This window comes from Rhipicephalus sanguineus, chromosome 11, assembly GCF_013339695.2.
Source record: "Rhipicephalus sanguineus isolate Rsan-2018 chromosome 11, BIME_Rsan_1.4, whole genome shotgun sequence".
NCBI classification, from domain to species: Eukaryota; Metazoa; Arthropoda; class Arachnida; order Ixodida; family Ixodidae; genus Rhipicephalus; species Rhipicephalus sanguineus.
The window spans coordinates 87,111,400-87,131,614 of record NC_051186.1 but is presented as its reverse complement, the minus strand read 5'-3'; the positions used below and the strand labels follow the sequence as shown (position 1 = coordinate 87,131,614).

Below are 20,215 nucleotides of genomic sequence, written 5' to 3'. Positions count from 1 at the left end.
AGAGCGAGTCGCGCCACGGAAACCTCTTGACGCACCGAAAATCCGTTTAAGCGGCCGCGATGAAAGCCCCCTTGTCTGCACTAACGCCCCTGGCGGGAGACTATGTCCCTATACCAAACGTGGCCCGAAGTTTCGTGACCATAAAAAAGTATTGAGGGACTATGCCTACACCGAGCCAACTTAGTTCCAACAACGCGGCGGCTGCATTTTCGATGGAGGCGATAGCGTTTGAGGCCCGTGTACTTAGATTTAGGTGCACGTTAAAGAACACCAGGTGGTCGAAATTTCCGGAGCCCTCCACTGCGGCGTCTCTCAGAATCATATCGTGGTTTTGGGACGTTAAACCCCAGATATTATTATTATATTATTAGTTCCAACAAGGCTTGTGCAAGAACGTGGTGAAAAGCAAATACATACCCCTCTAATGTACATTATCGGTTCTGAATCGCCACCAACTGCTCATTTCCGGAAATGATGTTTCACTTGTAAAGCAGATTGTGTGACAAACAACAAAACTTACCCCCACCCCTCCACCTGCTCGGAATATGGGAAGGCTGCACGCCCCTGCCTCTTGCAATATCATTTTACTGCTGAAATGACGTGCGGTTTTAGCCCTCTTTTTGTCAGTTTGTTGGCATTTATATTGCGTATTAATATGCGTACAGCACGTGCCCTATATTCCATTACATTTTACTCTTCCGCCTTCAGAATAGCAGAAAGAATGCTTACACATTGCTGTTGCTTAATTTTAATAAAAAGAAATTGTGGTTTTCCGCTTGATCGATATTTGCTTTGTACAGTGCCGCTAAAAAAGTGATATCAGACCAATCCCTTTACTAACTTTACACATTAGTTAGTGATGACAATTTTGTTTAACAAGTTCATGGCAAAAAGTTTGAAACGGTATGCATGAGGTAGTAACCGTTCCAACTCTTGAAGTGTCTGTTAACGTAGATAGTAAAAAAGCAGGAAGAAGTTAGTAATAGTCCAAAAAAGGTAGTAACGGCTGCTGTTACTAACGATTTGCTTGCGTTTTCTCGTAAAAAGATCAGTAAGTGTGTACCATAATTATGTACTCGCATAAGGTTAAAAAAAGAACGATTCATTCACAGTTGTTGGTCAAGTGCGATAGCACATCCTGAGAAACACGGCACAGCTTTATGGAAAGTTACCACGGAGGAGAATAATCGGTCCCGCAAAGGTAAACGGCGTCAGTATCAGTACAAAATGTGTTGAAATGGTCTCGAGAACGGTATTTTCAAACATTTCGTTGAGAAAAAAATTTCGTCTGTCTGAGCTGTCATTATAGCTTTACCCTAAGGCAAAGATATTGTGCCCCTGAAAACAGCCAATGATTACCCGGGTCGCAACGTTGGATTCATAGCAGGTTCCGCAATCCTAAATAGCTTTTCATGCACGAAACATGCTTGTTCGTATATGAGGTACGACTCTATTTGTGTTGCGTTCCCAAATTGTGCGTTACGCCTGAAATCAGCCTGCCGAAAAAGCTTAGCAAGCGAAACATCTTGCGCAAGAAAAAGTATTACAAGATGAAGCTTAATTAGTACGTAAAGCTGGTGTTTCATTTCAGAAATATTGTAAAGACTGTGCTTTAGAATAACAGAGAGCTCAGCTAGTTGGTATGCATTCATGTTAAAAGACAATGTGTGCAAACACGGACATGAGAGAGACGTCAAGACACACAGGCTCTTGTGGTGTCCTCTCTCTTGTGTCTGTACCTATTTATTTATTTATTTATTTATTTATTTATATTATTTAACACTCGTTAGGAAATATTTTATAAATAAATCGAAATTACAACGAACATTCTTGCTTTACTCTAAATTATCTTTTTCGCATATTCTCTTTACTTTTTTATTTATTTTGTTTTAGAAATTCTACTGCCGCACGCTTCGTGGCCGATCCCCCGTTGTGGGTTGAGCCATTCCACTAAGACCCAACCAACCGACCAGTCTTGTATCCGCGTTTGCACGCCCGCTCTTTTAACATGACTGTGCTTGACTGTGCTTGACTGTGCACATCCAGGTTAAGACACATGACCGCGCTTTAACCTGGTTTTAGGGGCGAAGCTCCTTAAGGCGGCACCCGTTCGTCCCTCGTAGTAGTCGTAGTAGTCGTAGTGCGTAACCAGTCTTACGCTTTGACCTCCAAGGTGGTGCCGGTGGGAGATTTTTCCAGTGCGTTGTTGAACAATAAACAATTCGCAGCGTGCGCGTTAACTAAAAGCCGAATTCTTCTGTCTCTCATTCGCCATTAGCAGCCATTGGCATGTTCCAGTAGGAAACGTTAGTAGCTAAAAGCCGACTTCTTCTGTCTCTCATTCCCATTAGCAGCCATTGTTTACCTCCAAGGTAGTGCCTGGTGAGATTTCTCCAGTGCGTGATTAAACAATAAAAATTTTGTTCAAAACGCCGTTGATTGATGAAATAAGCCAACGAAAGACGCCAGATGTTTTGTAAAAGCAAAACGAAAGAACGCCAGATGTTTCTAAAGCAAAACGAAAAGACGCCAGCTGCTTAACGAAAGACGCCAGATGATTTCTAAAGCAATGGTTTTCTAAACAATGAAAATTCACAGCGTACATGTAAAATTAAAGTGAGCTGCAAGTCGTCATAACTCATCGAACCTTTAGTATAAACGCGCCCGATCTCACGTCGGTGATAATGTACTGGGCAGAATTCACGGAAGATTCACGGTTTACCGATGAACCTCCGCAGCTTCGCCCACTCATCATCATTCACTCCGTGGATATGCTGTGATTTTTTTTTTTCATTCTAGGCGCCATCTTCACTTTTTGTGCACTACATATAGCGTGACAAAGTTCTGTTCGAGGCATTCTTGAAATTTTCATGGATACTGTAGATTCATTCACAGCAATTTTGTTAGGTGATCTGGGCAGCACTGAGCGTAAGCTTTGACTAAATTGTTTTTGCTTTCAACACGCACCCACGAAATATGCGAGAAAAATTATGCCAAAATTGAAAAACCTACACTGTAAACCACGTTACACCCATATAGCTGTTTTTGGTGTCTATAACTCACGTCCATACACCCCACGGAGAGGCCGTAACAAGCAGGATTACACCCTTTTGATGGACATACTTCACGGACTTGCACCCTCCATGCATCAATTTTCCAGGGTGTAATATGAAAACTGCGCCCTTGTGGCAAAAGTGGGATGGGGTGGTTAAGCAAACATACGCCCTAACACCCCTTCAAATACATGAATAGAGCGGTCCGCCCCCCTCCGCCCCTTTCCTCCCTTCCTTCTGAAGCACTATAAAGCAAATTCCATAGCTAGTTCTTCCAGGGGAGAACTATGGCTGTAATTCACCACCCACTCTGGGAAAATACCAGATGGAACTGTGCTTATTTTCCGTGGGCTGTATGGGTGTGAGATATAGACACCGAGAAATGCCTACATGGATGTAATATGGTTTACAGTGTAGGTGTGCTACTCTCCTGTATGAAGTTGTCAGCTGTAAGTCGTGTGTTGACGTTACCCACTAAAGAATACAAATGGGGGCGGGATCACTCGCAGAAAGAAACGCTCACGCGTGTTTGAGAACGTTCATTCGCAATAACGTTTGTTACAAGCGAGAATATGTGTTCATGTTTGGTACCTATGTATATACTCCACATGGGGCCTTTCACAGTGTGGCTTTGTTGCAGTTTATGCTCATGAGAACAACGCAACGTTTTTTACTGTGTATGTTATCTCGCCTGGGATCTGCGCGGAACAACTTGTCGCTGGCATACTGGTTTAGTTTCTTTTGTTGCCTATTGTTGCTTTTGTTGATTCGTTGCTTGTTTCTTTTATGCAGCTTGTTGCCGGCAAGAACTACCGACTCAAGTTCACTACAGCCGAGTCGACTTGCGGATTGACAGAAACTTACAGCAAGGAACACTGTCGCCCCAAGACCGGAGAAGTAAGCGTTTGGTCGCAGAACTTGCTTGCAATAATAAAGGTTCACAACCTAGACAAGTGGACCATACTGCGTATGTCGAGAGAAGCGAAACGAGGGACACAGCAGCAACTCCGAGCTTTGCTCATAAGGGCGCGGTCGTGAGCGCTGTCGCGCTCGCTATCTCGACAGACATCAGTAGACGGCTCGTAAGCTCGCCGCCGTCTCAACGTTTCGCGTTTCGAGGACTGACAGCACGAAAACCACTGCGGTCCCTGGAGCGGCCGTAGACCCTTAAACCAGCGTTTTGTTGGGTTGCGCTTGATCGGATCCAAAGGAGTTAGATGCTAGGCCTACTTCGTATAACATTCCAATTTGTTGCTGTCGCATTAATTGCTTCGCCCTTGTGGCAAAACTGCGATTTTTTTTACGCTTTGCCTAACGGTGAGTGTCAGGTGCTTTAGGGCAATTCATGTAGACTGTCGTGGCTTGAGAGGTAGTGTAACACACAGGAAAGATTTGAATAACTGATTTTAAGGATATTGTGGCGGAAGTGGCAGAGCAGGAAAGATCCGTCAGTGCATAAAGATCGGTGGTTAGAATAAAAATTATAGTTGTAATAAGTAGCACGTCATGGAAGTGGGAGGAATTATAACATTGCTTTTTTCGTCACTAACAGCTAAGCTGTTCTTAATAACTTTCTAAGTAATTATAGCCTTTTAGGGTTAGCTACCATCTGGTGCACAAAACTTGTATTAGTGGTAAAAGAGTACAATCGATTGACCACCGTCCCAGAACCACGTATTGAAGTTTTTTTTGAAGCTTGACGAACGTGAGCTCGGATGCCTCGCGCACTGGCGTAGCCGGGGGCGGGGAGTGGGAGTCGAAATTTGGGAATTTTGCATGTGTGCATATACACGCACACATGTGAACGTATACACGAACACACATAAGGTATTGCGGAACCCCTCCCTCCCCCCCCCCCAAAAAAAAAAAAAAAGAATTGTGGCTACGCTACTGGCTCCGCATATCATAAGACGCTACTATGGAGTGGCTATAATTCTCGAAAGTTCGAGATGTATTTAGCATCGTAGGCATGAGGGAACACAACCAATTACACCCAGTTTTATTGGTGACTATGAATTCAAAATAATACGAAAGCTACTGTATACATTTGATGACCGTTCTATATAACTTGTTTGGTGAAATGCAAAAAAACTAAAAAAACGTCAATGAACTGGATGAAGCATAGCGAACAGGCCAGAAGTGTTAGCTGTAACAGAATAATGAAATAAACAAAAATAAAATAAAACAATAACATTCATAATAAAGGGCTTGAATAAACGGAATCAGGAACAAGGGAATGTAAGGACAGGGGTTAGAAGTTCAGCAGTTATAGTCCAGCTATAGTTCTTCTGAAGCTATTCTCTAAGATATTCCCATGTGCAGGTAAAGGACACCTGCACCGCTGTAGTCTACGACGTGCCCTGGCTGAACGAGCGCTCCGTCACGTCTTTCTCCTGCAACGGGGCTCCGTCAACATAGCAACATTGACGGCCTGACATCGAACCACGTCTTGGTCTCGAGCCTCACACGCTTGCTGTTTTCTCTGTAATGCGCTAGATAATGTCACTGACAGTTTGTTACAAAATAAACTTTTTTTAATATCGTCAACGCCACCTGTCCTCCTTGATGCATCTCTGTATGCCAACTGGATTCCGCCGAAGAGAGGCCACACTGCTTTATTGCTTATGGCTAGGGGTGGCATTTACGAAATTCTATTCCTTTCGCATTGGAAAAACCGACAACGCTCTTAGCGATGCCTGTCGTTGCGAGGAGACGCTACACCACATCCTGTGCGACTGTCCGGTATATTATGTTCAGAGAGTGTCACTGGCGTCCGTTCTAGCGCACCTTGACAGTAGACAAATGTCTGTTGAAACTATTCTTGCATGTCGTCAGCAGAAGACATCGCAGCTGAAGACGACGAAAACGCTGCTGAGGTTTTTATGCTCATGATGGTGATGGTTATGCTCATGAGCATTTTCCAACTCGCCCAATTCGCTACCCTCCTACAGAGGTTTTTATGAGCAACGGACTTGGACAAGCGGCTCTGACAGTAATGTCGCGTACCACGCAAAAGTGACCGACTGTGACTGATGATCAATACACTTAAGGACACTTAACTGTCTCTGTAGCATGCTTCTACAACTTGACTACGCATCCAATGGTCAGGCATCTCTCGTGGTACTGCCAGGACAAGCAGCACTATTTGCCTCAGCTTGTCTTGTCCCGTTTCCTAATGTTGCATTTGTTGTTAATGCCTTCTAAATCGGTCCTTACCAACTCGCCCAAGCTTCAATTCTTACAAGTGTCCAAGTGTTCAAATAGCGATACAGAAAGAGAAAAAAAAAACGTGTTATGGCCTCACTGGCGGCGTGAACTTTGCTGCCACCTCCTTCGTTTGTAAATTATGTGGTAATTAGTGCTCAAAGCATCTTTGACCAGCGTATTATGATCTAGTTCTTTTTATTTATAGCTTTTCTATAAGTTAGGTAGCAACAGTTCGTTGCAGCAGCAACGACCTGTTACACCTTCCTGGCCTTTCTAATTGGACCCTTCTCACCATTTTTAATTAAATTAATATTGCCGTTTTCTTTCAGAAATACCCACTTTACTGGCCCTCAGCTTCACAAGGAGAGAACAAAACACAAAAAACAACGACATATAGAAATACTTGCCGTACCGCAATAAAACAACTTTCCTATTACACTTACTTGATATTTCTCCTTATCTCCTCGGAGTGGTCGCTCTGCCTGCTAGTGTTATTATTGATTCGTTGTCATTTTCTGTTTCACTTTCATTTCATCCTTTTAGTGCAACATTTTGTTGTACGCTATCACCTGTCGGTCGATAATTGGCCCATCGTCCTCTGTGCGCGCGTTCTATAAAACCCCCCTGATATGAAATCCCCTAGCTGGGGTCATTGAGGTATTGTAAATAAATAAAATCTGTCGAGAGGTTTCCTGAGCAGGCTCCACACAGAGATAGATCGTCATTGCCCGGATTGCGGGAAAGAATTCTCTACTTTAGCCAACACGCTCTGGCAGTGCCCCGTGTTACAGGACTTCAGCGAAAGCGGGGTCTGGGAGAAGGCCATCACGAGCTCTAAACAGGAAGACCAGTCCACGGCTGCTCAGAGGGCCCGTGAGAACGCGGACAGGCATGGCCTCCCGGCTCCAACATGGGGTTAGCCAACATCCATCCAGGGGTCCTTCCTAAGGCTCCGCTGGCTCGCTTCTCAGAACCTTAATAAAGTTGATTGTCTGTCTGCCTGGCCCATCATCGATCATTATCATGATTGTTAAAACTCCGGCTCTTGACCTCCGTAGTGGGCAAGTGCCATGTCTGGAGGAGCAAGCAAGTAGGAAGGAACGTACTGGGCTTGAATTGAGAGGTAGGTATCGTGTTTGCGACTGAAGCGTATGTCTTCGTCATGTGACGACGCTGCACTTCTCGACATTTACTGTGTGCGTGGGTTCAAGTCCCTCTCTCTCGCATCGTTCCTCTTTGTTTATCCGCTACCACCGCGCCCTAAGACCTCGCCTTTCGTCAACCAGCCAGTGGAACGCGGTTGCGCCGGAACGTGTGGTCAAGCATTGCTGCACGTCGTTATCTTGCGCACAAAACCTGTCAGAATAGACAGAACATAAAAATATCAAGCGCTTCCTGACGTTCGCAACTGTCCCGTGTATTTCGCACAAAGTCGGCATCATGAAACTATCAATTCGCGCATCCTTCTGGTTTGGTTCAGAGAAGCATTGCATTTATCGTGGCCTGGCTATGACCGTGATATTTAATAGCTGTGAACGTGAAACGGTATTTGATTGCTGGCTTACGCTCGCATGTACTAGTTACTCGTGAGGGCAACAGCGCTAGGCGAGGGAATAATACACATGCATATACGGGCGTTCCTCTTCGTCTGCCGATTGTTAAATCGTCTGTTGCTTAGCAACGTAGCATTTGCCATTGATTATCACACACCGCATAGCCAAACATTCTACTGTTTCAAACTGATGTTTTTCTCATGGCATCCATATGCGGTCTGCGAACGTTAATGCTGTGCTTGTTGGGCGAGTAATTTACCACGCCCTTCTAGCAGAGCTTGCTAATTGCTTACAGTTCCGTTCAAGAAACACTGCGCGTTATAATACGGTTAAAGAGCGCCACTCGTGGTTGACTGTTAAATCACAAGGCGCAAATAACACTATAAATGTTGAAGGACCGACAACAAATTTTTATGGTGCCCATTTTTTATAGCCAACGGAAAGCTGACCGGTGAGTGTCTAATCACGGAACGGTAACATGGAAAACGCCCTGAAACATTTGTAATAAGAATTTTTCTATCTGCGGCGAATATGAAGTCGTAAACACAAGTGACCACCCATGCTGCAAACAGTGAGCGCGAGAGCGGTTCGTCTTCGAGCGCGGCGGTTTGCTGCGCATGCGTGCGCTCCGCGCGCATGCGCCGCGGCTCAACATGTCCCACTGGGTAACGCAAAGGCCGCGCTGCTTCTCACTGCGCAACTCCTTTTACCTCGTAAGCAGCACAACATAGAGCGGTAATAGATAATATACATACTCTAATTTTCAGGACTAATTATGGCGCGCATGACAGCATCAGGCTACGCGACTACGTACAGCAAAAACTGATCGATTCCTTAATCGAGCTTCAAGGCCCTTCCGCTAGGCTGCGCGACATACCGGTTTTTGTTACTGTTAAACACGATTTAAAAATATAAATCTTACAGCGCGAAAAGGATGCTGGAATCTGCCACTATATTCCACTGTCTTTTCATTTTTACCAGGATCTAATCACATGATGTGACCAGTTGTCGGTGCCTTTAACACGAGAAAATCCATATAGTGCGGTGCGGCGCCGTATCAATTTCTATCCCCTGGGAATATTTGACATACTCTAAAATCTGTAAGCGCTCAACCGTTTTTTACAGTTTGCTGTTACTTGCATTCAAATCGATGACTTTGTGTTCTGTAGCTACGGCGGCACATCGGCAAGCTGAACCAGCGGCCAAGCATTGGTTATTTTAGCGGCGGGCTGCTTACGGTGACAATAAGTTCATGCGCTAGATTCAAGACTCAGATCCACGTTGTGGTTCATATAAAGTCTGAATCGATAAAATCGTCGGGTTGCATTATAAGAGATACGCCGGGTTGGATGAGAAAACGGTTATCTGCTATCCTTACTTAGTATAACATAACAATTTGTTGCTATCGCATTTATTGCTTCGCCCAGTAAAAAAAATTCAAGTGGTCCAATTGGAAAAAATACCAATTGGCACCAACTGGTTTTCGACCCATTGGAACGTACCAATTACATCCAATTGGTAAACCAGTTCATATCCAATTGGTCAACCATTTGGGTAGAGCTAGTGGTAATTGGTTGACCAGTTGATATAGACTGGGGTCCAGTTGGTCAACCACTTGAACACGCATGGTCATCCAATTGAAGCTAACTGGTGTCCAAATGGGTAACCAGTTAAAGTGAACTAGTGTTCAACTGGTAATCCAGTTAATCGTAAATGGTCACCCAATTGAAACTAGGTGGTGTTTAATTGGTTAACCGATTGAATAGATGTGGTAATCCAATCGAAGCTAACTGGTGTCCAAATGGGTAACCAGTTAAAGTGAACTGGTGTTCAACTGGCAATCTAGTTAATCCTAAATGGTCATCCAAATGAAACTAGGTGGTGTTCAACACGAAGAGTCTTTATTAAACAACAATTGTTCGGTGAAAACATCTCATACAGAGGGGGCTGCATAGTGCAGCTCAACAATTCCTGCTACCAAGGGTATTCGTTGTCAAACTGTTGCCCGTTCTGCTTCAGCTTCAGGAAACAAGGTCGCGGACATAGTCTCGTTGCTTAGTGTTCTTTGTTCCGCGTTGCGTCAGCAATCAGACATGCTGCGAGAAAGAAAAATATGACAAGACTGTGAGGAAAATGAGCTACATGGCTGTAGTACAGAGGTTAACACACCTGTCTAAAATGCTGTAACAGCACGCTCCAGCACGAGCAGTTTCAGATAGCCCACGCTCGAGCATTCACCCTAAGCAGTCATGCATGCAAACGTCGCCAGTGCAGTTCAAAGTGCGCCGTTCGAGTGTTCTAGGCAAGTGTGTTCACCTCTGCACGATGTATGCTGGGCCAGTTGGTGCAACAGGAATAGAAGGAAAGAACTTGAGAGGACAGACGCTGAACTTCCAACTGCAGTTTATTGGAAATTTTTCTCACAAGTGCAGCCACCTTACCACAAGAAAGACAAGGCCAACAGGAAAGTTACTTATCCGAACTACCGCCCTTTAACTATTTAGAAAGCATATTTCTTTATCATTCAGCGCTTCCGAGGGAACACTCATGCACGTGGCTGAGTTTGCCTTAAACTGTACAGGTTCCGTGATCTCGGTGGTCAGTCTGTGTTTTGATGTGCTAAGAACATTAGTGCTAGTAAACTGCGGATAGCACCCGCAATCTCTGCAGTGCAGAGAGAGGTGTGTGCCACTTGCGAGAACCTTCCATGATGATGCATGTTCTCTGAGTCTGTCATTTAGACATCGACCCGTCTGGCTGATGTACACTATTCCGCAGCTCAGCGGAACTCTACACGAGCTCATCGGTACAGGGAACAAATTAAGTGCATGGCATGTGTTTTTGTGCAACCTTTCTGGTTCACTTTTCCCTTCCCATGATCTTTAACCATGGAGCACAGCTTGGCCAGTTTGCAGTGGGCTGTGAGCACGACGTCAACCCCGTGCTTGCGACGAATCTTCTTCAAATTGTGCGACACAGAATGCACATACGACATGACCACAATCTTTCTGTTTTCCTTTTATCCTGGGTGTTGGTAGCATTTGTCCTCTTTAACTTCTTTAACAACGTGCCACCAACTGCAACTAGCAGACTGTCACAGGGTAACCCGAGCTGAGCAGGCCGAAACTATGCTTTATGTTATGCAGACAAGGCTTCTCCAACGATGAACTAAGGCAGGAAATAGCAATTGCTCTTTTTTTACAAGATTACTGTGAGATGAATCATAAGGTAACAGAACCTTCTTAGACCGTAGCGAAAATTCCCAGCAAACATGGTCAACTCAATTAAAAACCTCGGTAACATCTAAAAACTGCAAATCATCATTGACTGGTTGTTAATGAGTGAATGATAATAAACTTTAATTGAGCTGGCCATGTTTGCTAGGAATTTTCGCCACGGTAGGAAGGGTCTGTTACCTTATGATTCATCTCACAGTAAGCTTGTAAAAAAAGCAGCTGCTATTTCCTGCGTTAGTTCATTGCTGAAGAAATCTTGTCTGCATAACATACAGCATAACTTCCGCAAGCAAGTCACCTGCTAAGCTCGGGTTACCCTGACAGTCTGCTAGTTGCAGTGGGTGACACGTTGTCATAGAAGTTAAGGAGGAGAAATGCTACCAACACCCAGGATAGAAGGAAAACAGAAAAGATTGTGGTCGTGTTGTACGTGCATTCTGTGTCGCACAATTTGAAGAAGATTGGTCGCAAGCACGGGGTTGGCGTCGTGCTCACAGCCCCCTGCAAGCTGGCCAAGCTGTGCTCCAGGGCTAAAAATCATGGGAAGAGAAATGTGAACCAGAAAGGGTTCACAAAACACGTGCCATGCACTTTCTTCCTTGTATCGATGAGGTCGTGTACAGAGTTTCGTTGAGCTGCGGAAAAGTGTACATCGCCCAGACAGGCCGATGTCTAAATGACAGACTCAGAGAACATGCATCATCATGGAAGGTTCTCGCAGGTGGAACACACCTCTCTCTGCACTGCAGAGATTGCGGGTGCAATCCGCAGTTTACGAGCACTAATGTTCTTAGGTAATCAAAACACAGACTGACCACCGAGATCATGGAAGCTGTGCAGATTAAAGCGAACTCAACCACGTGCATGAGTGTTCCCTCGGAAGCGCTGAATGATAAAGAAATATGCTTTCTGAATAGTTAAAGGGCGGCAGTTCGGATAAGTAACTTTCCTGTTGGCCTTGTCTTTCTTGTGGTAAGGTGGCTGCACATGCACGATTCCGTGCTCTCGTGTGAGAAAAATTTCCAATAAACTGCAGTAGTAAGTTGAGCGTCTGTCCTGTCAAGTTCTTTCCTTCTATTCCTGCTGTTTTTCGCTCATACAATTTACAATATGAAAATGATAGCGATGTAACAAAACTTACCGCGTACAGTAGGTGCCACACGTCATGCTTGTTGCGCCCGTGTACCGTGTCCGCTGCAGTCGCGAGCAAACACTAGTTAGGGTAACGAACGATATGTGCGAAAGCTGCTAATAATGCAACGATTGCAGAAGTTCAAAAGTAAAATACTTACCTCGAATGTAATGAAATGGGGCTGAATCCACGGACCGTGCCAACATGAACATTTCAAAGACGCCGGATATAAGATACGCCGGTGACCTGTGGCATGATGCGTCCACAAAAAATCGCGGTCCGATCGGGATGCCCATGCTGATGGCACTTGCCGCAACGCACGCACTGCACGCACTTATAAGAAAATTAAATTTTAAGATTATTGCATTTGTCAACAAACAGTGCAAAATTTTGTAAGCTAGAATTGTTTTTTATTTTAGAGCTAATTTTCATCTTCTCTTACCGCTTCAAGTACAACTTTTTTGGAAGGGTTGTTAGTACGAAACCAACGCTTGCTCAGCCGTTTTATCTCCGTGTTCTCGTGTCAGCGAAGTGCGGCGGCGGCGGCTGTTCGCAAACAAGGAGCTCGCAAACTTCGCATTGTTGTAAAGTGGCTAAGCTTGCAGGTGGTATTCAATTGGTTGACCAATTGAACAGATGTGATCATCCAGTTGAAGCTAACGGGTTCCCAAATGGTTAACCCGTTGGTCACAATTGGTCATCCAATTAAAGCTAACTGGTGACCCAGTTCAATTAAACTGTCTGTCAACTGGATAACCGGCTGAATGCATATGGTCATCCAATTATATATATATATATATATATATATATATATATATATATATATATATATATATATATATATATATATATATATATATATATATATATATATATATATATATGTGTGTGTGTGTGTGTGTGTGTGTGTGTGTGTGTGTGTGTGTGTGTGTGAGCCTGACCTACCTTTTTAGGGCTGCCATGTTAGTTACAAACATATTGCAGCTAAATATTTCAAACCATGTGTCTACTACGATTGGTAGTGCTTTTCCAATTCGAATGTGGAGAACCAATTGGGCCAACAAGCATTCCAACTGGGAGGCCAATTGGAACGCAGTGTTCCAATGGTTTTCCAATTGGAATTTGTGACACCAATTGGACTAAGAAGCATTCTACTTGGGAGACCAAATGGCAAAAGGTAGACCAATTGGAACGACCACTTGGAAATGTGAGGTCCAATTGGTCCTCCCTATTGAAGTGTAGCGTTCCAGTTGGTTTCCAATTCATTCCATTTGGGACCAATTGCTGGGAACTGGTATGACCAGTTGGACCCATTCACTTTTTTTGGCCCTAGCAACGAAACATTGACTGAAAGAATACTGAAAATGTGCGAGTATTTTGCAACCCTTTATGTACCACTTAAGTGGCAGCGAAGAGTAACTTTGTCGTGAACCATAAAGCAACTGCATATGTTACTCTAAGGTCGCTCTCAGCGAATATATTACGTAGAAAGTTATAAAAAACATTATTTGAAAGACGACTGCGACTTTTGCTATACACAGACAAATATACCAAAATTAGCGCCTTACAGCGTTGGTCGATGCAACTTTATTGTCGTGAATGTATCCGTGTACGAATGTGGCTCGTACTCCAAAGTGAGCCACGTGGTTCGGCGCTTGATAAAACAAGAAAAATAGACCTGAACCAATGCTCAGCAAAGTAGAGCAGGTGAGATAGTTATACAAACTAAATTAAATTTCATGAGTAATTTTCAATAACAAATTTGAGCTAGAATTAACAAATAGTTATTTCGGTAAAGTATAATTTATTGCTTCGAGGAGGTGCAGTAGCCTTCATTTTGCGTAACATATAATAATAATTTTTTTCTACAGCTAAGGGGAAATATTTCCGTAACCTATGCACAGCAGTTTATGCGCCTATTAAAGAGAACCCTAGGTTTCATTCTCTACTACGCCACCAGATGAATCTTAAATGTAAGCTATATTGGCCATGTAAACTATAAAGATTAGTGAAGGGCAGGGATGTATTCAGTAATCTCCGTCGAAACAATGCTTTTGGAGTTGCAGAAAGAAACAAATAATGCAGCGAAGGCAGGTTCTTGGAGAACTGGGTCTGCTTGTGATCTACTTACATGAAGGTCGCGTGCGCGGGCAACTTTTCCCGACAATAGAAAACCATCCGAGGCTATATTGGGCGAGCGAGCTGGGTGGTTTCATATTTCCGCAGCGTTCGCGTAAGTACCATAATCATATCAGTAATAAGAGCGGAATATATATGCGAGGTAAATATTGAGAAATTTTCGCTTCACGTCTCAAATGTACCCCTTCTTTTGTAGCGCACACAAATATAAGTCGCCGGCAACCAATACCTGAGCATATCTCCTAAATATCGCCCGAAGGAGAATGACCTACTTGAAGTACAGCTTGCCTCACGAGGGGGCGTACCATTATATTTCAATATACAAAGCTGCGCGCTTCGTAAGCTTAATGTAATGGCGTCCCCTTAACGTTTTTAAAAATATATTTCATTTTATCACTTTAGGCGGACAGTGCCCTGGTGCTTATTTCGTTGAAACTTCTTTTTAAGGATGTAACATTTTTATATTTACGCACGTCTTGTAATCTCTCCTTTATTTTTTTACCATGCAGATTCAGCGTCAAAAGTTCAAGGACTGCAGGTCGCATAAAAACGCTTTATATTCTCGCTGTTTCGGCAGGCAGCCTTGCATTTAGGTTTCTGGTCTGTTATAAACCGCACTAACAGCACGTAATGTGTAGTTCTACTGAATAGAGTAACAAATTGCAGGGAACTTCAAAGTTTTCACACACCTAGTGGTCTCTAAACTTCTGACGCCGACTTCGCTTATCGGCGAACTAAATTTCACCGGTAAATTTCTACAGCGTGAATTATTCGTCATTACAGAACGTTCACAAATCCGGCGAGAAGACGCAGGCCAGCGAGTTCTTCGCTAAATCCTGGGGAAAAAAATCTCGCCATGTACAGCATTTTCAAGCAGCAGGCTTCAACCCCTTACGACGTGGTCGTCCCTGTCGTCCCTGTCGAAGCGGTCGCCCCTGTTGTTCCGGCGCCAGTGGCGGTGAAGATGCCGAGTCGACTTGAACAAGAGTCTAGGGATCCCGAGAAAACCCGCACCTACTCGCAGGAAAGCCTGGTGGTGCGTCAGCTGAACAGCCCTGGACAGCCGGCGTCGAGCACTGCCATGAGAACGAGGCTGCTAGCAAGGGCGTCAGAAGAAAGCGGTCCAAAAGTGAACGCTAGACCTTTCGAGGTACTTTAAGGTGTTTCTGCGCCAAATTAAAAAAAAAAAAAGGAGTACGCGTTACTCCTTTTTGGGAGTCCTGACATTGCCACGTACACTTTAAAAAAAAATCGAGTATTTGGGGAGTATTTCTGCCACACAACAACAATCGGCATCCACCTCGCGTACTTTCCTCGCGTTATCACCGCGGTCCCGGCACTTCCCTGTCACGAACGGCGCGCGCGTTATCAGCGTGACATAGCATTCTTGATAGGAAAGTGACGAGAGCCAGGTTTTCAAGAAAGGAAACGCGAGCAAGCCGGATGATGATTATTGTTGTGTGGCAGAAATACTACCCAAATACTCAATTTTTTCTTAGAGTGTATATGACTCTGTTTGAAGAAACACGTTAACTCTCTTCTGGGTCCTACGACTCCCCGACGAAAGTATAGTGATCTGCAAAGACATGTCACGTGTCTCTTTAAAGGGAGTCATATAAATGACAAGTTAGAACTCCAAAAAGAGAGTAACACGTACTCTTCTTTTTTTCTTAGAGAGCACGAACGTCTCCATAGCATTGCACTAATCTAAGGGCTACTAGGAAATATTTCAAAGGCGGTGCGCAGATGAGCGAGCGATGCCACCAGGCGCTTAGATTAGATGAGATCAATAGTGCGTTTCCCTTTCAGGAGAAGAAATAAAAGGTAGTCGCGTAAAAGCCGCTGCAGCGAGCAGCTTGACGATATCGCTGCCTTTTTACGGGACAGCAGCGAATACAGGCACGATAGAACAGAAATTTCAACTTCGAGCGGCGAATTATGCCCCGGATTAGCGCTGCCGTGATTTGGCGTGTGGCCGAACAGCATGAGTGAACTTCTTCGGTTTTACGCCCTAAAAATAAAAAAGAGAGAGAGAAAGGAAGAAACATGGTATGAATACGAGGCACGTCGTATTAGGGGACCATGTAATAATTTTGACCGATATATGCCATGGCATCCACAGGCGTGCGCAGGCTGCTCCCGTTAGGGGGGGGGGGGGGGAGGGTGTAGCGAAGTTTCACGATAGACCCCCCACCCCCATTTTCTTGATCCTATCCCACAGAGGCTGTTAAGACCAGAGGGCAGTGTAAAGACGAGGAATTAGAGGTTGCGGCCGCCCCCCTTGTGCGTAGACATCAAAAGAAGTATTACGAACAAGAGCTTTTACAAGATAGGGACATTGTTTTACAGCCATAGATAGCTTCAATATGTGGGTTGATTACAAAACGGCATGCGGAGAGTGAAAAAGCCATGTTGTATTTCACAGAAAAACAGCTTTTTGCATTGTTCTTTATCCCAGGCAGTCGTCTTCACCGGTCCTGAGAGAACAACCCCGCCTCGAGTCGCTGACCCGTTTGTGATCCGGTTGTTTCCGGTCACAGGGAAGAGTCGCCTCGCCACCACTGCAGGTAAAAGGAGGAAGAAACAAGGTGAGTGTGATATGTGTTGATGCAATGTGGTGCACGCTTAACAATACTGAGAAAAAAAAAATAACTTGAATATCACACGTTTCTATCCTCCTCTCGAGTTTATAAAGATGACTCCGATTTGTGGAGACGTGCGCTTGGCGTCCTCCTCGGCCGCGGCCGCGGCACCTCGCTGTGAAGTAAGCTTGTACGGGAAGTAGGAGCAAAAATAAGTTTACAGAAAATAGGAGCCAATCATTTCACATGTAAACGAAATTACATGTTTGTCACTAAACAGGAGTGGTCGATCCGGAAGACGGACTGTTTTTCATTCCTGTTATGGTCATTTACTTTCTCTAAATTGTACTTTAACTAAGATTACCTGTCCGATTACTTACTTTCCTGAGATTCGCTAGTGTAAAGTGCCGCGGCTCCTCACGCCCTATCCCACGAGAAGCAACATCGGGTGTATATATATATATACCTTGGCCGAGTGGTACAAATGGTACACTTCGTTATATAGACGGCACTGATTTTTCATTGATGACGTTACTGATCTTTTCACTGATACAAGGACCCGGACGAGTACAAAGGCACCAGCAAAGCCAGTTGTTTCCGTACCGTATATAAAGAGCGCATTTGAGAATCCCGACGGTTTCAACGACCGCAGACTAGCCGTGGTTAATGTTCATGCCTCACGTTCAAAACATCACGCTTGTACTCTCGATGATTACATGCGTTTGCTTATTTCATTTCAACACCTTAAAGATCTCGTTTGAGGTATTACATAGGGGTGATTAGTATGTTTACATAATAACAAGCATGTGTTATCATGAGATACGAGTTTGCGCAGTGTCCAGAAATTACAAGTGACTTGCAATGGCAGGAGTCTCTGTGAGCCAGAAAAAAAAAAAAGAGGCCTGACATGTAGCGGTTACTGTTTGAAGACGGGTAACTTGCTGTTGATGACTGGTGCGCGGGGACATGCGTGAAGATGATGGCATGACGTAACGTGGTGGCTATACCTGTTTCTTAGGGCTTTGGCTCTGAATGCATCTGCAGTCCTATAACAACTTTTTATTATGGTATGTACGTACTAGTTATGGCAAACATACAGCCACTATTGCAGCTATTCAGTTTTCGAATGCTATATAGTTAAGCTAAACTATACGTTAAGCTAAATAATTACCATTAAGAGCGTTTAACAAAAAAAGCTTGTGCATTTTATGCTGCACTCATATTCAATCTGCATTTCTATCGTTTCTTTATTTAGTGCGCAGTTTTCGAATTATTCCTCTGTATTTGATTATGATATTTGATACTCATACACGTTTGTTTCGTTTCCATAGTTATGACTAATTACTCCATGTTGTTTTGTTGCTATTTTTTGTACTTATCAGCATACAATTTTATGACAGGAGGTCCCCTTTTAGCGATGTGCTATGCGACCTCCTTCTGTATACGTACCCCCACGTGCATATATATTTGGTTGTGAATAAAATTTGATTGATTGATTGATTGATTGATTGATTGATTGATTGATTGATTGATTGATTGATTGATTGATTGATTGATTGATTGATGACTCGTACAGTTGGTGTTTGTTTAACAGTCGATACAACCTGCCGCCGATGCGCTTACCGGGAGCGACGAGCGAAGCCGACCACTTCCACCGGAACCTGACACGGAGACAGACCAGGCAGAGTTGACGCGGGAGGATTCGCGTGTTTGCACCTGCGAAGCTGGCCCGGTGGACAAACAAGCGGCCGCTTCCGGTCTGTTTGCGGAGCCGCCTGTCAGTAAGTATCGGCCAACGCGTACGGAAGATTCACTGGCTTGACAAAGGAAGGCTCTCGGATAAACAAACGAAATTAGGCCAGCGCGTTTCCATATCCTAAAAAAAACGCAGTAGTGGAACTTTCACTCGCCTTCACATACGGGACAGTGATGTGACCCGAACAGAAATGTCACGTATTACGTCATTGCTAAAGCGGGCGTCCATAGAGGCGCTACATGTTAGTCCTTTCGCTTGCACGGGACACTAAACAAAATATCACTTGAGGTATGCATGAATGCATTACATTATTTTGCTGCATCAGGAATACCATAATTACTGCTGAGAAGAGTCTTGATAGACTAGGAAGTACGAGAGTGCAAAAAAAGAATGGCTGAGGTTTCACTCCTGTACACCTACTTGTCACAAGCGAAATGTATGTTTCGCTTGGTTTTGCAAATACACTCAGTGTTTCATAAAGTTAGGCTTCTTCTCCTTGTTGTTCTTCGCGTTGCTGAACGATGGCCGTGGCTGCCGTAGCTTCGATCTTGGCACGCTTTCACGCTTGGTAAGCTTCTCTATAACGCGCTAATCTGGCCTTCCTTTGCTCCGTGTTTCAACATGAACTCTGCCTTTGCTTGAGATTTCGCAGCCTGCCGTGTATATGTATATCTACTGGATTACTGGATTCAGCCTGTCGTTTGCGCTGAATCTCACGCACAGAGGGCCCATCCTGCGGGCTATGAATGGCAAGACTGACCAGTGAGCGACCATGCGCCGGCGAAGCAGCCGTTCAACATTCGACTGGGGGAATGGGGGGGGGGGTGATTCTTAAAAGAAGAAGGAAATGAAAATGAAAATTGGGTGTGGAGTGCACGATAACTGTCACGTGGTTCTGCAGCGGCGCGGCTCCGAGCGAGAGCAGCTGCTGACGCCTCTGCGCAGCGGATCACGTGGCGTGATTTCACGCCTGGAACACTCGCTCTCCGGTGGCTCAAGGTCTTCTGACGCGCTGAATGACCGTGGGAAACATGGAATAGTAGAGCTTTCACTGCTAAAATGAAAAGTGGTGGCGACGCCGTCTTGATGCGCCCGTGTGTACTATCTCGCCGCAGCGGCATGAGTATTAATGGCGTCCGAATAGGGCTTGGTTCAGTGCTACAGGGCAGGCATTATGATACTGATTTCCGAACTTAAAGAACGTCCGATGTTAGTTTTTCTTACCGAACTTAGGGGAGTAAATTAAAAGAACATAAGAGAACAAACGATAGCGTTTTACAACGTTCGACGCCACAGGGACTTATTTGAGAGCTTTAGTGTAGGCGACCCCAAGGCGCTTGCCTACGCACGCTCCCATGTTCCTTTGTACATTTAGCCGCTTCCAAGGAGAATACAAATGAACGCAAGTGGTTACGTACGTAAGCCGGTTTGGGACGCCTTCACTAAAACTCTCTACTGTCTATTAAATTCGGGTAATATTAAACTCTGATATTCACTTTCTAGTTCGAAAAGACTAGTTAGTGAATCTAAACTGATTCACTTAAGAGTCGACCGCAC

At 44.4% G+C, this 20,215-nt stretch overlaps 1 protein-coding gene across 1 annotated transcript in view; it reads left to right on the top strand.

The window, feature by feature from the left end:
* Window positions 1-5,588, top strand: part of LOC119373932 (salivary cystatin-L2) — a 17,034-nt gene extending 11,446 nt beyond the window's left edge. Inside the window, exons 3-4 of the mRNA XM_037643993.2 lie at window positions 3,846-3,950; window positions 5,376-5,588. Coding sequence (XP_037499921.1) covers window positions 3,846-3,950; window positions 5,376-5,471 — 201 coding nt within the window. The 3' untranslated portion in view covers window positions 5,472-5,588. The remainder of the gene's footprint in view (window positions 1-3,845; window positions 3,951-5,375) is intronic.
* The last annotated feature ends 14,627 nt before the right edge of the window (window positions 5,589-20,215 follow it).